The sequence below is a fragment of the Salmo salar genome, chromosome ssa06 (genome assembly GCF_905237065.1).
Source record: "Salmo salar chromosome ssa06, Ssal_v3.1, whole genome shotgun sequence".
Taxonomy (NCBI): Eukaryota; Metazoa; Chordata; class Actinopteri; order Salmoniformes; family Salmonidae; genus Salmo; species Salmo salar.
In genome coordinates this window covers 3993765-4010135 of record NC_059447.1, presented here as the reverse complement: position 1 = coordinate 4010135, position 16371 = coordinate 3993765, and the positions used below count along the sequence as shown (strand labels likewise).

Below are 16371 nucleotides of genomic sequence, written 5' to 3'. Positions count from 1 at the left end.
TACCACCAACGGCCCAACCCTGGTCCTCCAGTACCACCAACGGCCCAACCCTGGTCCTCCAGTACCACCAACAGCCCAACCCTGGTCCTCCAGTACCACCAACGGCCCAACCCTGGTCCTCCAGTACCACCAACGGCCCAACCCTAGTCCTCCAGTATCACCAACAGTGTTTCCCAACCCTGGTCCTCCAGTACCACAACAGTGTTTCCCAACCCTGGTCCTCCAGTACCACCAACAGCCCAACCCTGGTCCTCCAGTACCACCAACAGCCCAACCCTGGTCCTCCAGTATCACCAACAGCCCAACCCTGGAACTCCAGTGCCACCAACAGCCCAACCCTGGTCCTCCAGTACCACCAACAGAACACATTGTTATTGTAACCCTGGACAAGCACATCTGATTCAACTGGTCAACTAATCATCAAGCCTCAATGAGTTGAATGAGGTGTGTTTGTCCAGGGAAACAACTAAACTGTACTGTTGGGGTACTGGAGGACCAGGGATACAACTAAACTGTACTGTTGGGGTACTGGAGGTCCAGGGATACAACTAAACTGTACTGTTGGGGTACTGGAGGACCAGGGATACAACTAAACTGTACTGTTGGGGTACTGGAGGACCAGGGATACAACTAAACTGTACTGTTGGGGGTACTGGAGGACCAGGGATACAACTAAACTGTACTGTTGGGGTACTGGAGGACCAGGGATTCAACTAAACTGTACTGTTGGGGTACTGGAGGACCAGGGATACAACTAAACTGTACTGTTGGGGTACTGGAGGACCAGGGATACAACTAAACTGTACTGTTGGGGGTACTGGAGGACCAGGGTTGGGCTGTTGGTGGTACTGGAGGACCAGGGTTGGTGGTACTGGAGGACCAGGGTTGGGCCGTTGGGGATACTGGAGGACCAGTGTTGGGCCGTTGGGGGTACTGGAGGACCAGGGTTGGGCCGTTGGGGATACTGGAGGACCAGGGTTGGGAAACACTGTTGGGGGTACTGGAGGACCAGGGTTGGGAAACACTGTTGGGGGTACTGGAGGACCAGGGTTGGGAAACACTGTTGGGGATACTAGAGGACCAGGGTTGGGAAACACTGTTGGGGATACTGGAGGACCAGGGTTGGGCCGTTGGGGATACTGGAGGACCAGGGTTGGGAAACACTGTTGGGGATACTGGAGGACCAGGGTTGGGAAACACTGTTGGGGGTACTGGAGGACCAGGGTTGGGAAACACTGTTGGGGATACTGGAGGACCAGGGTTGGGCTGTTGGTGGTACTGGAGGACCATGGTTGGGCTGTTGGTGGTACTGGAGGACCAGGGTTGGGCTGTTGGTGATACTGGAGGACCAGGGTTGGGCCGTTGGTGGTACTGGAGGACCAGGGTTGGGCCGTTGGTGATACTGGAGGACCAGGGTTGGGAAACACTGTACAGAGCCAGACAGCTTCCTAACCATGACACAGTGGTGGCAGAGCACAGAGCACAGGACCACACAGCACACAGCCATGGCAGTCCCAGAACCACACAGCACACAGCCAAGGCAGGCCCAGAATCACACAGCCACGGCAGGCCCAGAATCACACAGCCACGGCAGGCCCAGAATCACACAGCCACGGCAGGCCCAGAACCACAGAGAACACAGCCACGGCAGGCCCAGAACCACAGAGCACACAGCCACAGCAGACCCCAGAGCTGTTTCACAGAACAGAACAGTAGGGTGTTGCTATCTCACATTCTGACCATCAGGTGTATGAGATACAATAAACTGAATATACTTCTACTAATATTCAGTTAGCCTGGTACCAGATCTGTTGGTACACTGGTCCGGGACAGCTACCTCAGTGTTTAGCTCACATACCCAGGAAACCGCTGATGCAGGACCAGCTACCTCAGTGTTTAGCTCACATACCCAGACAACCACTGATCCAGGACCAGCTACCTCAGTGTTTAGCTCACATACCCAGACAACCACTGATCAAGGACCAGCTACCTCAGTGTTTAGCTCACATACCCATGCAACCTCTGGTCCAAGACCAGCTACCTCAGTGTTTAGCTAACCACTGTAGTGAAGTGAGTGTCAGTACTTATTTTTTATCCCTTACTTTACCAGGTAAGTTGACTGAGAACACATTCTCATTCACAGCAATGACCTGGGGAGTAGTTACAGGGGAGAGGAGGGGGATGAATGAGCCAATTGGAAGCTGGGGATGATTAGGTGGCCATGATGGTATGTGGACCAGATTGGGAATTTAGCCAGGACACCAGGGTTAACACCCCTACTCTTACAATAAGTGCCCTGGGATCTTTAGTGACCACAGAGAGTCAGGACACCAGTTTAACGTCCCATCTGAAAGACAGCACCCTACACAGGGCAATGTCCCCAATCACTGCCCTGGGGTATTGAGATATTTTTGGGGGAACCAGAGGAAAGAGTGCTTCCTACTGGCCCTCCAACACCACTTCCAGCAGCATCAGGTCTCCCATCCAGGACCAACCCTGCTTAGCTTCAGAGGCAAGCCAGCAGTAGGATGTAGGGTGGTATGCTGCTGGGAAAGTACATGTGCAAGCAAGTAAAATCCCTTTTCAACTGTCAACATTCCCCCAGAATGGGATAAGGCTTAGCTACTGTTAGCGGCGTCCTTGTGAAATACTGTAAAACAACAGGATACATGATGTTAAATGTAGTGACTCCTAAGAGGCTGTTGAACCAAATGCTAGTCATCAAACAGTAAAACATACAGCAGCTCATTTCCTCAGCTAATAAATCATCCACAATCTAAGCACCCTAAAAATAACTCCAACACAATGTCTGCCTCGTTTTAAAGTCCTACAGTACACGATGTGAGAGTAGAGCAGATGAGCTTTCTCTCTTACAGTAAAACCAGGTGTGTGTGTGTGTGTGAGAGAGAGTGGATGTGTTTGTGTGTGAGAGAGTGTGCAGGCGTGTGTGTGTGTGTGTGTGTGTGTGTGTGTGTGTGTGTGTGTGTGTGTGTGTGTGTGTGTGTGTGTGTGTGTGTGTGTGTGTGTGTGTGTGTGTGTGTGTGTGTGTGTGTGTGTGTGTGCATGTAACTCTTGGTTGGTGGTATGACCGTCATAGAGATGTTTTCTTGTATGGAAACAGCCCACCCTCTCCTCATCCCAATCCTGTCTCTATCCTGCTGGTCTCTTAATTTTGTGTGTCATGTATATTTTCCAAAGCCATGTAATGGGATGTAGAAGGATCAGAGGCTCTCTGCTCTGACATAGATTTTTCAGTTATGTTTTCCTGAATGTTATGATTCTAGAAGGTTCCATAGAACCTGGACATTGTGATGCTAGAAGGTTCTATATTCCATTATACCGCTCCTCCTCTTGGGGTGTCCCTGACGGTTAATGACAGTGGAGAGAGAATTCTCATATTACTGCTGATGTGATGTGTTGGCCTTTCTAGCTGTTAGAAAAACTGCCCTCTGCTCACATTGTGCCAACATGCAGCATCATGTAGAACAGGACACCTGCATCGTCTGCTCTGCTCTGGCCTGTCTGTCTGCTCTGTCTGTCTGCTCTGCTCTGTCTGTATGTTACACACAATTATTATATATTTTTTTACCTTTATTTAACTTGGCAAGTCAGTTAAGAACACATTCTTATTTACAATGCCGGCCTAGGAACAGTGGGTTAACTGCCTTGTTCAGGGGCAGAATGACAGATTTTGACCTTGGCAGCTCGGGGATTCAATCCACAAACCTTTCGGTTACTGGCCCAACGCTCTAACCAGTAGGCTACCTGCTGCCCATCAACCTACTGATGAACTGTAGTCTACTGATAAACTGTATGTTACACACTGTAAGCACCACTTGTGTATAGTTTTTTTGAATTATTTAAAGGATGAGGTTCTCCTGATTATGTTTTCATGTCTGTTTTTATGTGTGTAAAGCCAAAAACAAATGTCCACATTGCATGTAGAATAACGTTTTTGTAATTCGTATTTTCTGCTGTCCCCCATTTGCAGGATGGGCGCCTGAGGCCAGGGGATCAGCTCATTGCCATCAACAAGGAGTCCTTGATAGGTGTGACCCACGAGGAGGCTAAGAGCATGGTCAACAAGGTCAAATTTAGGTGAGATATCAGATGGTGTGGGGGTGGGGGTTGAATTGTGTGGGGGTGGACGTGTTGGTGTGTACGAAAACTTATATACTACAAGTTTGTGAGATGAAATCAAAAGTAATAATGTGAGATAATATGCGTTATACTTCTGAAGTTGTAAAGTTATACTTTATAGTTCTATACTTCCAAAGTTGTAAAGTTATACTTTATAGTTCTAAAGTTCTAAATTTATATTTTATAGTTCTAAAGTTATACTTTATAGTTCTATACTTCTAATGTTATACTTTATAGTTCTATACTTCTAAAGTTATACTTTATAGTTCTATACTTCTAAAGTTATACTTTATAGTTCTAAAGTTATACTTTATAGTTCTATACTTATAAAGTTATACTTTATAGTTCTAAAGTTCTACTTTATAGTTCTATACTTCTAAAGTTGTAAAGTTATAATTTATAGTTCTATACTTCTAAAGTCGTAAAGTTATAATTTATAGTTCTATACTTCTAAAGTCGTAAAGTTATAATTTATAGTTCTATACTTCTAAAGTTGTAAAGTTATAATTTATAGTTCTATACTTCTAAAGTCGTAAAGTTATAATTTATAGTTCTATACTTCTAAAGTCGTAAAGTTATAATTTATAGTTCTATACTTCTAAAGTCGTAAAGTTATAATTTATAGTTCTATACTTCTAAAGTTGTAAAGTTATAATTTATAGTTCTATACTTCTAAAGTCGTAAAGTTATAATTTATAGTTCTATACTTCTAAAGTCGTAAAGTTATAAGTTTATAGTTCTATACTTCTAAAGTTGTAAAGTTCTACTGCTAAGTTCTATGTTCTTCTATCTATCCCTCCAGTCAAGAGGCGGTGGTGGAGATCGCTTTCATCCCTGGTAAAGGTCCGTTCCCCAACAGCACGTCTTTACACAACGGTGTCCAGCGCAGCGTTGGCAACGGGTACAGCTCCGGACGCTTAAAAGTCCACGTCAGATCACCAGAGGTCAGTCTTCTCCTCTCCTCCTCTTCTCCTCCTCCTTCTCAGTAGTATCCATCACCCGAGGTTAGCATTCTTCCTCTTCACATCTTAAATGTAGTTAGATCATATACCTGTTGAATAAAGTAACATTTGATCAAATAATTAATAAAGTCCTCCGATTGTACGCTGGTTCAGGGCAGGGATGATAGATTTCTGCTCTAGTCTGATGTAATGTTGGTACAGGTCTGTAGGGTACTGCTCTAGTCTGATGTAATGTTGATACAGGTCTGTAGGTTTCTGCTCTAGTCTGATGTAATGTTGATACAGGTCTGTAGGGTACTGCTCTAGTCTGATGTAATGTTGATACAGGTCTGTAGGTTACTGCTCTAGTCTGATGTAATGTTGATGCAGGTCTGTAGGGTACTGCTCTAGTCTGATGTAATGTTGATGCAGGTCTGTAGGTTTCTGCTCTAGTCTGATGTAATGTTGATACAGGTCTGTAGGTTTCTGCTCTAGTCTGATGTAATGTTCATACAGGTCTGTAGGTTACTGCTCTAGTCTGATGTAATGTTGATACAGGTCTGTAGGTTACTGCTCTAGTCTGATGTAATGTTGATACAGGTCTGTAGGTTTCTGCTCTAGTCTGATGTAATGTTGATACAGGTCTGTAGGTTTCTGCTCTAGTCTGATGTAATGTTGATACAGGTCTGTAGGTTTCTGCTCTAGTCTGATGTAATGTTGATACAGGTCTGTAGGTTACTGCTCTAGTCTGATGTAATGTTGATGCAGGTCTGTAGGGTACTGCTCTAGTCTGATGTAATGTTGATACAGGTCTGTAGGTTTCTGCTCTAGTCTGATGTAATGTTGATACAGGTCTGTAGGTTACTGCTCTAGTCTGATGTAATGTTGGTACAGGTCTGTAGGTTTCTGCTCTAGTCTGATGTAATGTTGGTACAGGTCTGTAGGTTTCTGCTTTAGTCTGATGTAATGTTGATACAGGTCTCTAGGGTACTGCTCTAGTCTGATGTAATGTTGATACAGGTCTGTAGGTTTCTGCTCTAGTCTGATGTAATGTTGGTACAGGTCTGTAGGTTAAGGCTCTAGTCTGATGTAATGTTGATACAGGTCTGTAGGTTAAGGCTCTAGTCTGATGTAATGTTGATACAGGTCTGTAGGTTACTGCTCTAGTCTGATGTAATGTTGGTACAGGTCTGTAGGTTACTGCTCTAGTCTGATGTAATGTTGATACAGGTCTGTAGGTTTCTGCTCTAGTCTGATGTAATGTTGATACAGGTCTGTAGGTTTCTGCTCTAGTCTGATGTAATGTTGATACAGGTCTGTAGGTTTCTGCTCTAGTCTGATGTAATGTTGATGAAGGCTGATACTTAGCTCTTGGCCTCTTGTAGCTCAGTGAGTTAATATTTGTTGTACAATTCCAACAGCCTCCTCTCCTCTTCTCTGTGTAGATCCGTACGGGGGAACCTGCCCCGCTGCCTTCTCCCTCCCCTGACATCTGCCCTCCAGATATACACATTTCAGGTACGATTAAATATCAATTATAATATCATATTTTCTCTACTACTTCACCCAGCTGAGTTCTTCCCTTTCCCTTACTCCTCTCTCACTCCTATTTTCTATTGTGCCCCTCTCTGTCCCTCTCTCTCTCGCTCTTTCTCTCTCTCTTCCTCCTATCTACTGTACCTCTCTCTCTCGCTCTCTCTCTCTCACCCCTCTCTCTCACCCCTCTCTCTCTCCCTTCCTACTCTCTTTTTACTCCCCCCCTCTATGACCTAGTTATAGAAAAGCCTGTCAGAGAACCTTCGATGTCCTCTAGAAAAACGGTCATTCTCAGACTTCTCCCCCACCCCCCCCATGTCTCACCTGGCACGTACGCAAACACACTGTGTTTATTTAACACTCACTAAATGAAGGTGGTGAGGTGAAGTGAAAACCAGGGATTGGGGATTAAAAAGGAGTTGGGATTTAATCAGAGTGTGGCTGGCAACGCAGTGGGGTGTGTCTGGGGGTGGGGTGTGTGTGTGTGTCTGTATGTTTGTGTGTGTGTGTGTATGTGTCAGGATTTTTAGCAGGGTGCCCTAGAGGCCAGGAGGGTAGGAGAGGTGTTAACAGGTCAAAGCAGGTTAACAGATTCACAATATATATGGAATTAAGACCAACAAGCTTTCATGTTCCTCTAGATTGGGTTGTCTGTGTGTGTGTGTGTGTGTGTGTGTGTGTGTGTGTGTGTGTGTGTGTGTGTGTGTGTGTGTGTGTGTGTGTGTGTGTGTGTGTGTGTGTGTGTGTGTGTGTGTGTGTGTGTGTGTGTGTGTGTGTATAAGTGTGTGTGTGTGTGTGTGGCGGTGTGTGTGTGTGGCGGTGTGTGTGTACTACTGTAACAACAGCATATGAATGTCTCTGTTTAAGGGTTCCCCTCTCATCCCAACGTTTTCAAAAACGAGATATTGTAGGTTTGCCATATTAACATAGTAACCGTCAGCTAAAATAGGATTTAAGGGTTGTGTCTTCTAGCAGCACCACGCTGGCATGATAACACAGCAGGGCATTTTAACATAGTCATATGCCTTACCACTACGAAAATATAGAGAAGAGTTCATAGTGAAATATGTGCTACGAAAGACCCTTCTGTTCTGCGGTTATACAGTGAGGGGAAAAAAGTATTTGATCCCCTGCTGATTTTGTACGTTTGCCCACTGACAAAGAAATGATCAGTCTATAATTTTAATGGTAGGTTTATTTATAACAGTGAGAGACAGAATAACAACAAACAAATCCAGAAAAACGCATGTCAAAAATGTTATAAATTGATTTGCATTTTAATGAGGGAAATAAGTATTTGACCCCTCTGCAAAACATGACTTAGTACTTGGTGGCAAAACCCTTGTTGGCAATCACAGAGGTCAGACGTTTCTTGTAGTTGGCCACCAGGTTTGCACACATCTCAGGAGGGATTTTGTCCCACTCCTCTTTGCAGATCTTCTCCAAGTCATTAAGGTTTCGAGGCTGACGTTCGACAACTCAAACCTTCATCTCCCTCCACAGATTTTCTATGAGATTAAGGTCTGGAGACTGGCTAGGCCACTCCAGGACCTTAATGTGCTTCTTCTTGAGCCACTCCTTTGTTGCCTTGGCCGTGTGTTTTGGGTCATTGTCATGCTGGAATACCCATCCACGACCCATTTTCAATGCCCTGGCTGAGGGAAGGAGGTTCTCACCCAAGATTTGACGGTACATGGCCCCGTCCATCGTCCCTTTGATGCGGTGAAGTTGTCCTGTCCCCTTAGCAGAAAAACACCCCCAAAGCATAATGTTTCCACCTCCATGTTCTTGGGGTCATAGGCAGCATTCCTCCTCCTCCAAACACGGCAAGTTGAGTTGATGCCAAAGAGCTCCATTTTGGTCTCATCTGACCACAACACTTTCACCCAGTTGTCCTCTGAATCATTCAGATGTTCATTGGCAAACTTCAGATGGGCATGTGTATGTGCTTTCTTGAGCAGGGGGACCTTGCGGGCGCTGCAGGATTTCAGTCCTTCACGGCGTAGTGTGTTACCAATTGTTTTCTTGGTGACTATGGTCCCAGCTGCCTTGACATCATTGACAAGATCCTCCCGTGTAGTTCTGGGCTGATTCCTCACCGTTCTCATGATCATTGCAACTCCACGAGGTGAGATCTGCATGGAGCCCCAGGCCGAGGGAGATTGACAGTTCTTTTGTGTTTCTTCCATTTGCGAATAATCGCACCAACTGTTGTCACCTGATAGAATAATTTGTATGTGTTTGAATAATGACTAAAGGGTTCCATTCTGAAATTGTATTGTAACCCTCTCACCAGGCTCGAATATGACTCTCACAATATTAACTTATGTAGAGTATCTCAGCAGCATGGGATTGTCGTGTCTTTGGGGGTACCATTAAACGGAATATATGTTTATCAATTAGCTCCCTGTAATTATTATCACGCGATTAAACTGATTAATCGTTTAATTGTAATTAACTAGGAGGTCTGGGCACCAAGGAGAATATTCAGATTACAAAGCTATAATTTTCCTAATATAACTTTCCTATACTATAATATTATATTCTATTATAGTATAGGCCGATTATCTCCTAGTTTAAATGGTGTATTTACCTCTAGTCCAGTCTCATTCCAAACGTCGTAAATTGTTGTATCTGCACGAACCCAGTCTTTACTAAAATCATCCATACATCAATTGTCTTAAAATCATTTATTTACTACACTAAGTAATTAACAGAAAAACATACAAACAGTAATTATTGTCACAAAGGATTGGTATCGGAATGTGCCCTACTGGCTAAACAGGCTGGTCGGCCTGTTGAACAATGGGTCATAAATGGTCAGCTGAGAAGTTTACACAGAGTTCATTAACAATTGACAATTGAAGGCTCACTCATTCGGGAACAATTGCAATCAATATATATATTTACGCTCAGTGTGTCGTTCTGATTCTTGTTGGAGAGTAGTTCTGTTGGGGAGTTTTGTCCGCGTTCTCTCTCTCTCTCTCTCGGTTAGAATGGATCTTTCAGAGCGACATTCATTAATGTCGTCATCGAATGGTTGCTTCGTTGGTCTTCGCGTTCAATGATATAATTTACTTAGCTGCAGACTAATAATTAATATCAAAAACTTGTTCTTATTCTGTCAGTATTGATAAGTCTAAAAGTTAACCACGTGGTATGGTTCACTTTCAGTAGAGGAATTAGATGGTAGAACCTATGTGGCCACGGAGTGTAGGCCTGGTCTGTAGAAATGTAAATCAGGGAGTGTTTTATAGTGCCCATCGAACAGGCTGGTCAAATGACGCCTGGTCCTGTATGTGTCCCTGGGGCGTGCCTATGACTGAGTTAGATTTGGTTACAGAAATACAATTCTATCACATTACATCAGTACATAGCATCTCAATGTCTTACAAAAGCTTTATCCTTATTAATACATTCCATACACCCATATGAGGCAAGTCTTAAACTGAGTATATTATATAAACAGTTTTATGGTAATATGGCTATATTGTCTCTTCTGAGTATCACAAAATGGTACCGAGCGGATCAGTTCGTAGCTGTGTTCTTCACCAATCTTCCATACCTTCTCCAGAACACAAAATGTCGCTTGGCTCTCTAATTCTATGAGTTGGAAGAATTTCCTGTGTCTCTCGATGGGCCATTGGTCAGAGACTCTCCTGGAATTTTAGAGTTTTTACGACCCTTTACACACAGGGTGGATTGTGTGCAAAAGGGAGGGGTCAACTGTCCTCCCTGTACCAAAAGAGGCCAACGTCATGACAGGATGTTAGGTGAGAAGGACATCTCCAATAAGAATTCCTATTGTAAACTATCTAGGGTTATGACAATAGGGTATTAACTTCAGATGAAATGATTATAGGTTTCTGTTATTGAATCAGGATAAACCATCCCATGCATTAAATTAAATTGAAACAATCAATGACTCCACCAAGGCAACATACATAACGTTCCATATGTGTATTAAAACATTTTCAAACACAAATACATTTTCAGACACAACATCAAAAGAAATAAAAATAATAAACCCCAATGAGTCGTGCACAACCCGTGTCCAAATGATTTCAAGTTTGCTTAAATAAACCGTTGGCGCGCATTGGAGCTCAAAGCACCTCACATTGTGGTTACTCACTACTTGGTAGATATTCCCACAGCGAAGTATGGCAGTTCCATGCAGGTTTCCTCACAAAGTCCAAGGCAAGCACAGCTACCCATGCAGACAGTACTCCTTAGCCGTAACCGATATCCCCATGGGAACACGAACTCGTTAAGCTTCCCAAGCAATTATCTCCCTGTGTCACACGATGCTAGGCTAACCTCAAGGCTGGCAAATACCTCCACGACGAGACAGTAGCTTCAGTCTTTACTAAGTATTAACAAAATTATAACAACTATTTTATTAAATAAAACATGTATTTCCCTTCATGTCTTAGTAGCAATGTGTTTTGTTCTAGTTCTGTCGTCTTCTTTTATAATTTTTCTTCACCAACCGTCCTGAGGTAAAACGTCCATCCTTTCATCAACGTCTTTTTCCCTCCCGTTAACCAGGTCAACTCCCATTGGCCACAACTTAACAAGCGACCTTATTGGTCAAAACTTAAACTTCAAAGTAAAACAAACTATTCACTTATACATTAAATCAATATTTCTTAAAAAAGCATAATGCATTAACAACATTACAGTTTAGGAGCAATTCAATCATCTTTTAAATATAATACCAATTAATTATAACAAACAAACTCAATACCTGGTTCAAACAAGGGTATTACAGTATAATAGTGTGAAATGTTTGAGAATCATGAGAAGATAAAACCAGGATGTGGGTAGATCTGTTAGAATTGTAATACTAGGGTGTTATATTATTTAGTAGGGATGTAAACAGAGTGAAGTTGTAGAGTAGATAATAGAAAATCATTAGAGGGTTTCAAACCAAGAGGGCCCCAACAGGGGAGGGGAGGTGAAAGCCTTGAAGAATGGGACAACATTTCTGGTTCTTTGTGGTTAGTGGAAAAGTAGTGGTTGTTTGAGCAGGGAGTGGTCTAAAGATAGGAATGTGTGTGTGTATTATAAAAGGACTGGCTCCTCATTTTTGACTTTAGAGCTCTCATGAATAAAGATCTGTGAACCTTTTTTATAAAATCTGAGACTTTGCCCAATTATTAGTGAACCCAGGGTCTTACAAACCTCGGTGAATTGGTTAAAGATTAAATGCATTATTGAAATTGAAAATTCCCTTAACATCACCTTCTCACCAAGCTGCTTGGCGATGGTCTTGTAGCCCATTCCAGCCTTGTGTAGGTCTACAATCTTGTCCCTGACATCCTTGGAGAGCTCTTTGGTCTTGGCCATGGTGGAGAGTTTGGAATCTGATTGATTGATTGCTTCTGTGGACAGGTGTCTTTTATACAGGTAACAAGCTGATATTAGGAGCACTCCCTTTAAGAGTGTGCTCCTAATCTCAGCTTGTTACCTGTATAAAAGACACCTGGGAGCCAGAAATCTTTCTGATTGAGAGGGGGTGAAATACTTATTTCCCTCATTAAAATGCAAATCAATTTATAACATTTCTGACATGTGTTTTTCTGGATTTTTTGTTGTTATTCTGTCTCTCACTGTTCAAATAAACCTACCATTAAAATTATAGACTGATCATTTCTTTGTCAGTGGGCAAACGTACAAAATCAGCAGGGGATCAAATACTTTTTTCCCCTCACTGTATATGATGGGAACATTTAACACTTCATTTGAATGTTCTGCTGTTATATATGATGGGAACATTTAACACTTCATTTGAATGTTCTGCTGTTATATATGATGGGAACATTTAACACTTCATTTGAATGTTCTGCTGTGGGGTAGGGTTACCTCCAGCACCGTATTAACTAGAGGTCGACCGATTAGGATTTTTCAACGCTGATACCGATACTGATTATTGGAGGACCAAAAAAAGCCGATACCGATTAATCGTCCAATTTTTATTTATATATTTGTAATAATGACAATTACAACAATACTGAATGAACAATGAACACTTTTATTTTAACTTAATATAATGCATAAATAAAATCTATTTTGTCTCAAATAAATAATGAAACATGTTAAATTTGGTTTAAATAATGCAAAAACAAAGTGTTGGAGAAGAAAGTAAAAGTGCAATATGTGCCATGTAAATAAGCTAACGTTTAAGTTCCTTGCTCAGAACATGAGAACATTTGAAAGCTGGTGGTTCAATATTCCCAGTTAAGAAGTTTTAGGTTGTAGTTATTATAGGAATTATGACGCGTCGACTATTTCTCTCTATACCATTTGTATTTCAAATACCTTTGACTATTGGATGTTCTTATAGGCACTTTAGTATTGCCAGCCTAACCTAGTTGATAGGCTTGAAGTCATAAACAGCGCTGTGGATCAAGCATTGATAAGAGCTGCTGGAAAACGCAGTAAAGTTAGAATCAATTCTTACGACCCTGCTGCTGCCTACCACCGCTCAGTCAGACTGCTCTATCAAATATCAAATCATAGTCTTAATTATAACATAATAACACACAGAAATATGAGCCTTGGGTCATTAATATGGTCGAAATCCGGAAACTATCATCTCGAAAACAAAACGTTTATTCTTTCAGTGAAATACGGAACCGTTCCGTATTTCATCGAACGGGTGGCATCCCTAAGTCTGAATATTGCTGTTACATTGCACAACTTTCAACGTTATGTCATAATTATGTCAAATTCTGGCAAATTGGTTCACAGTTCGCAAGGAGCCAGGCGGCCCAAAATGTTGCATATACTCTGACTCTGCTTGCACTGAACGCAAGAGAAGTGACACAATTTCCCTAGTTAATATTGCCTGCTAACATTAATTTCTTTTAACTAAATATGCAGGTTTAAAAAAATATCTTCTTTGTATTGATTTTAAGAAAGGCATTGATGTTTATGGTTAGGTACAGTCGTGCAACGATTGTGCTTTTTTCACGAATGCGCTTTTGTTAAATCATCACCCGTTTGGCAAAGTTGAAGTAGGCTGTGATTTGATGATAAATTAACAGGCACCGCATTGATTATATGCAATGCAGGACAAGCTAGTTAACCTAGTGATATCATCAACCATGTGTAGTTAACTAGTGATTATGTGAAGATTGATTGTTTTTTATAAGGCAAGTTTATTGCTAGCTAGCAACTTACCTTGGCTCCTTGCAGCCACAAAGTCCTTTTGACGCTGCACTCGCGTAACAGGTGGTCAGCCTGCCACGCAGTTTCCTCGTGGATTGCAATGTAATCGGCCATAATCGGCGTCCAAAAGGGCCGATTACCGATTGTTATGAAAACTTGAAATCGACCCTAATTAATCGGCCATGCCAATGAATCGGTTGACCTATAGTATTAACCCTTCTACAGGGGAAGGCTATTCCCTACATAGTGCACTACACTCTTAGAAAACAACATTTGCTATCTAGAACTTAAAATGGTTCTTCGGTTGTCCCCATAGTAGAACCCTTTGAAGAACCCTTTTTGGTTCCAGGTAGAACCCATTCCACAGAGTGTTCTACATGGAAACCAAAAGTGTTCTTCCTGGAACCAAAAAGGGTTCTACCTGAAACCAAAAGGGTTCTCCTATGGGAACAGCCGAAGAACCCTTTTGGAACCCTTTTTTCTAAGAATGTATGTTTTATCAGATTCCTATGGGCCTTGGTCAAAAGTAGTGCCATTGGGGACTCAGCCTAGTCATCACCTGTTCCCTTCACCAGGCAGCCTACACAATGCAAGGGGTCAGGACAACCAGTGACCATTTCTCTAATCCTATTTTCTCGTAATCATGACCACTCACCATCCCAGCGATGCGATTGGCTAAGCTGGAGATGACTGCTGTTGTCAGCGGTGACAGATGTCAATGATGACAGGTGTCTCAGAGTAGACAATGAAACTAAGTACACATCAATTCAATTCAAACCAATCAATCTATAGCAGTTGACATACTGCCCAGACAGACACAAAGCTAAAGCACTAACTGATCCAACATCACTGATCCAACATCACTGATCCAACATCACTGATCCAACATTACTGATCCAACATTACTGATCCAACATCACTGATCCAACATTACTGATCCAACATCACTGATCCAACATCACTGATCCAACATTATCAGATAGTTGTGTGTGTGTGTGTGTGTGTGTGTGTGTGTGTGTGTGTGTGTGTGTGTGTGTGTGTGTGTGTGTGTGTGTGTGTGTGTGTGTGTGTGTAGTGTTTGCAGTAATACTCCTGGTTTGATACAGCTGCCACGTGCTGTATCAAGTCAAAGTGAAACACTCCCGTTGTGATGGGATGAAACGTGTTTCAATAAGGGCAGAAGAAGAGGAGAGAAAGATGGAGGAGAGAAAGATGAAAGAGAGAAAGAAATAAATAAATAGATGAGAAAAGGGGAAGGAAAGGAGGTGGACACAGGAGAGGGAAAGGAGATGGACACAGGAGAGGGAAAGGAGGTGAACACAGGAGAGGGAAAGGAGGTGGACACAGGAGAGGGAAAGGAGATGGACACAGGAGAGGGAAAGGAGGTGAACACAGGAGAGGGAAAGGAGGTGGACACAGGAGAGGGAAAGGAGGTGGACACAGGAGAGGGAAAGGAGGTGAACACAGGAGAGGGAAAGGAGGTGAACACAGGAGAGGAAAAGGAGGTGGACACAGGAGAGGGAAAGGAGGTGAACACAGGAGAGGAAAAGGAGGTGAACACAGGAGAGGAAAAGGAGATGGACACAGGAGAGGAAAAGGAGATGGACACAGGAGAGGGAAAGGAGGTGAACACAGGAGAGGGAAAGGAGGTGAACACAGGAGAGGAAAAGGAGGTGGACACAGGAGAGGGAAAGGAGGTGGACACAGGGGAGGGAAAGGAGGTAAAAGGAAACCGAGTAAGCTTGTCATTATTTAGATGAGATTTACTAGGAACCTAATAGCCGACGCCAATGGAGACAGCTAGTCTTACTGGGGTCCCACACATAACCAAAAAGACATAACAGACAAAAGACTTTACAATTTACATCCATTTAAAACATTCACATGTAGTGTGTGTGTGTGTGTGTGCATCTATCAGTTACATGTGTCAGTACATACACACAACAAGTAGGTCACATGGGGGAGAGGCGTTGTGCCGTGAGGTGTTGCTTTATCTGTTTTTTGAAACCAGGTTTGCTGTTCACGCCCCCCTGTTGTCATGGAAACCCACCTGTCACTCAGGAGGTCGCTAAATACCCTCATTGGATAGGGGAGGAGGGAGGAAGGGATAAATGGAGGGAGGAGAGAGAGGGAGGGAGGAAGGTGGGAGAATGGAGGAAGGAGAGAGAGTGGGATACAGGGAGGGAGGACAGAGAGGGAGAAGGGAGGGAGGAGAGGGATAGAGGGAGGGAGGAGAGAGCGAGAAGGGAGGGAGGGAGGAGAGGGATAGAGGGAGGGAGGAGAGAGAGAGAAGGGAGGGAGGACAGGGATAGAGGGAGGGAAGAGAGAGAGAGGGACATGGAGGTAGGGATGAGGGATAAAGGTATGGAGGGAGAGAGATGGAGTCAGGAAGGAAGGGAGGGATAGAGTGAGGGAGCGATGAGGGAGGGAGGGATAGAGCGAGGGAGTGATGAGGGAGGGAGGGATAGAGCGAGGGAGTGATGAGGGAGGGAGGGAGGGATGAGGCAGGCAAAGCAATCAGAAAATATCAGCCGCAGCAGGGGGTCACCCTAACATAACACCACACACACACACACACACA

The 16371-nt window shown here is 43.3% G+C and overlaps 1 protein-coding gene across 6 annotated transcripts in view; it reads left to right on the top strand.

Moving 5' to 3' along the window:
* LOC106606366 (syntaxin-binding protein 4) overlaps positions 1-16371 on the top strand; it is a 170822-nt gene that overhangs the window by 132410 nt on the left and 22041 nt on the right. For all 6 annotated transcript variants that reach the window (XM_045719569.1, XM_045719567.1, XM_045719565.1 and 3 more), the window contains 3 exons: positions 3992-4098; positions 4943-5084; positions 6527-6599. In XM_045719569.1, coding sequence (XP_045575525.1) covers positions 3992-4098; positions 4943-5084; positions 6527-6599 — 322 coding nt within the window. The remainder of the gene's footprint in view (positions 1-3991; positions 4099-4942; positions 5085-6526; positions 6600-16371) is intronic.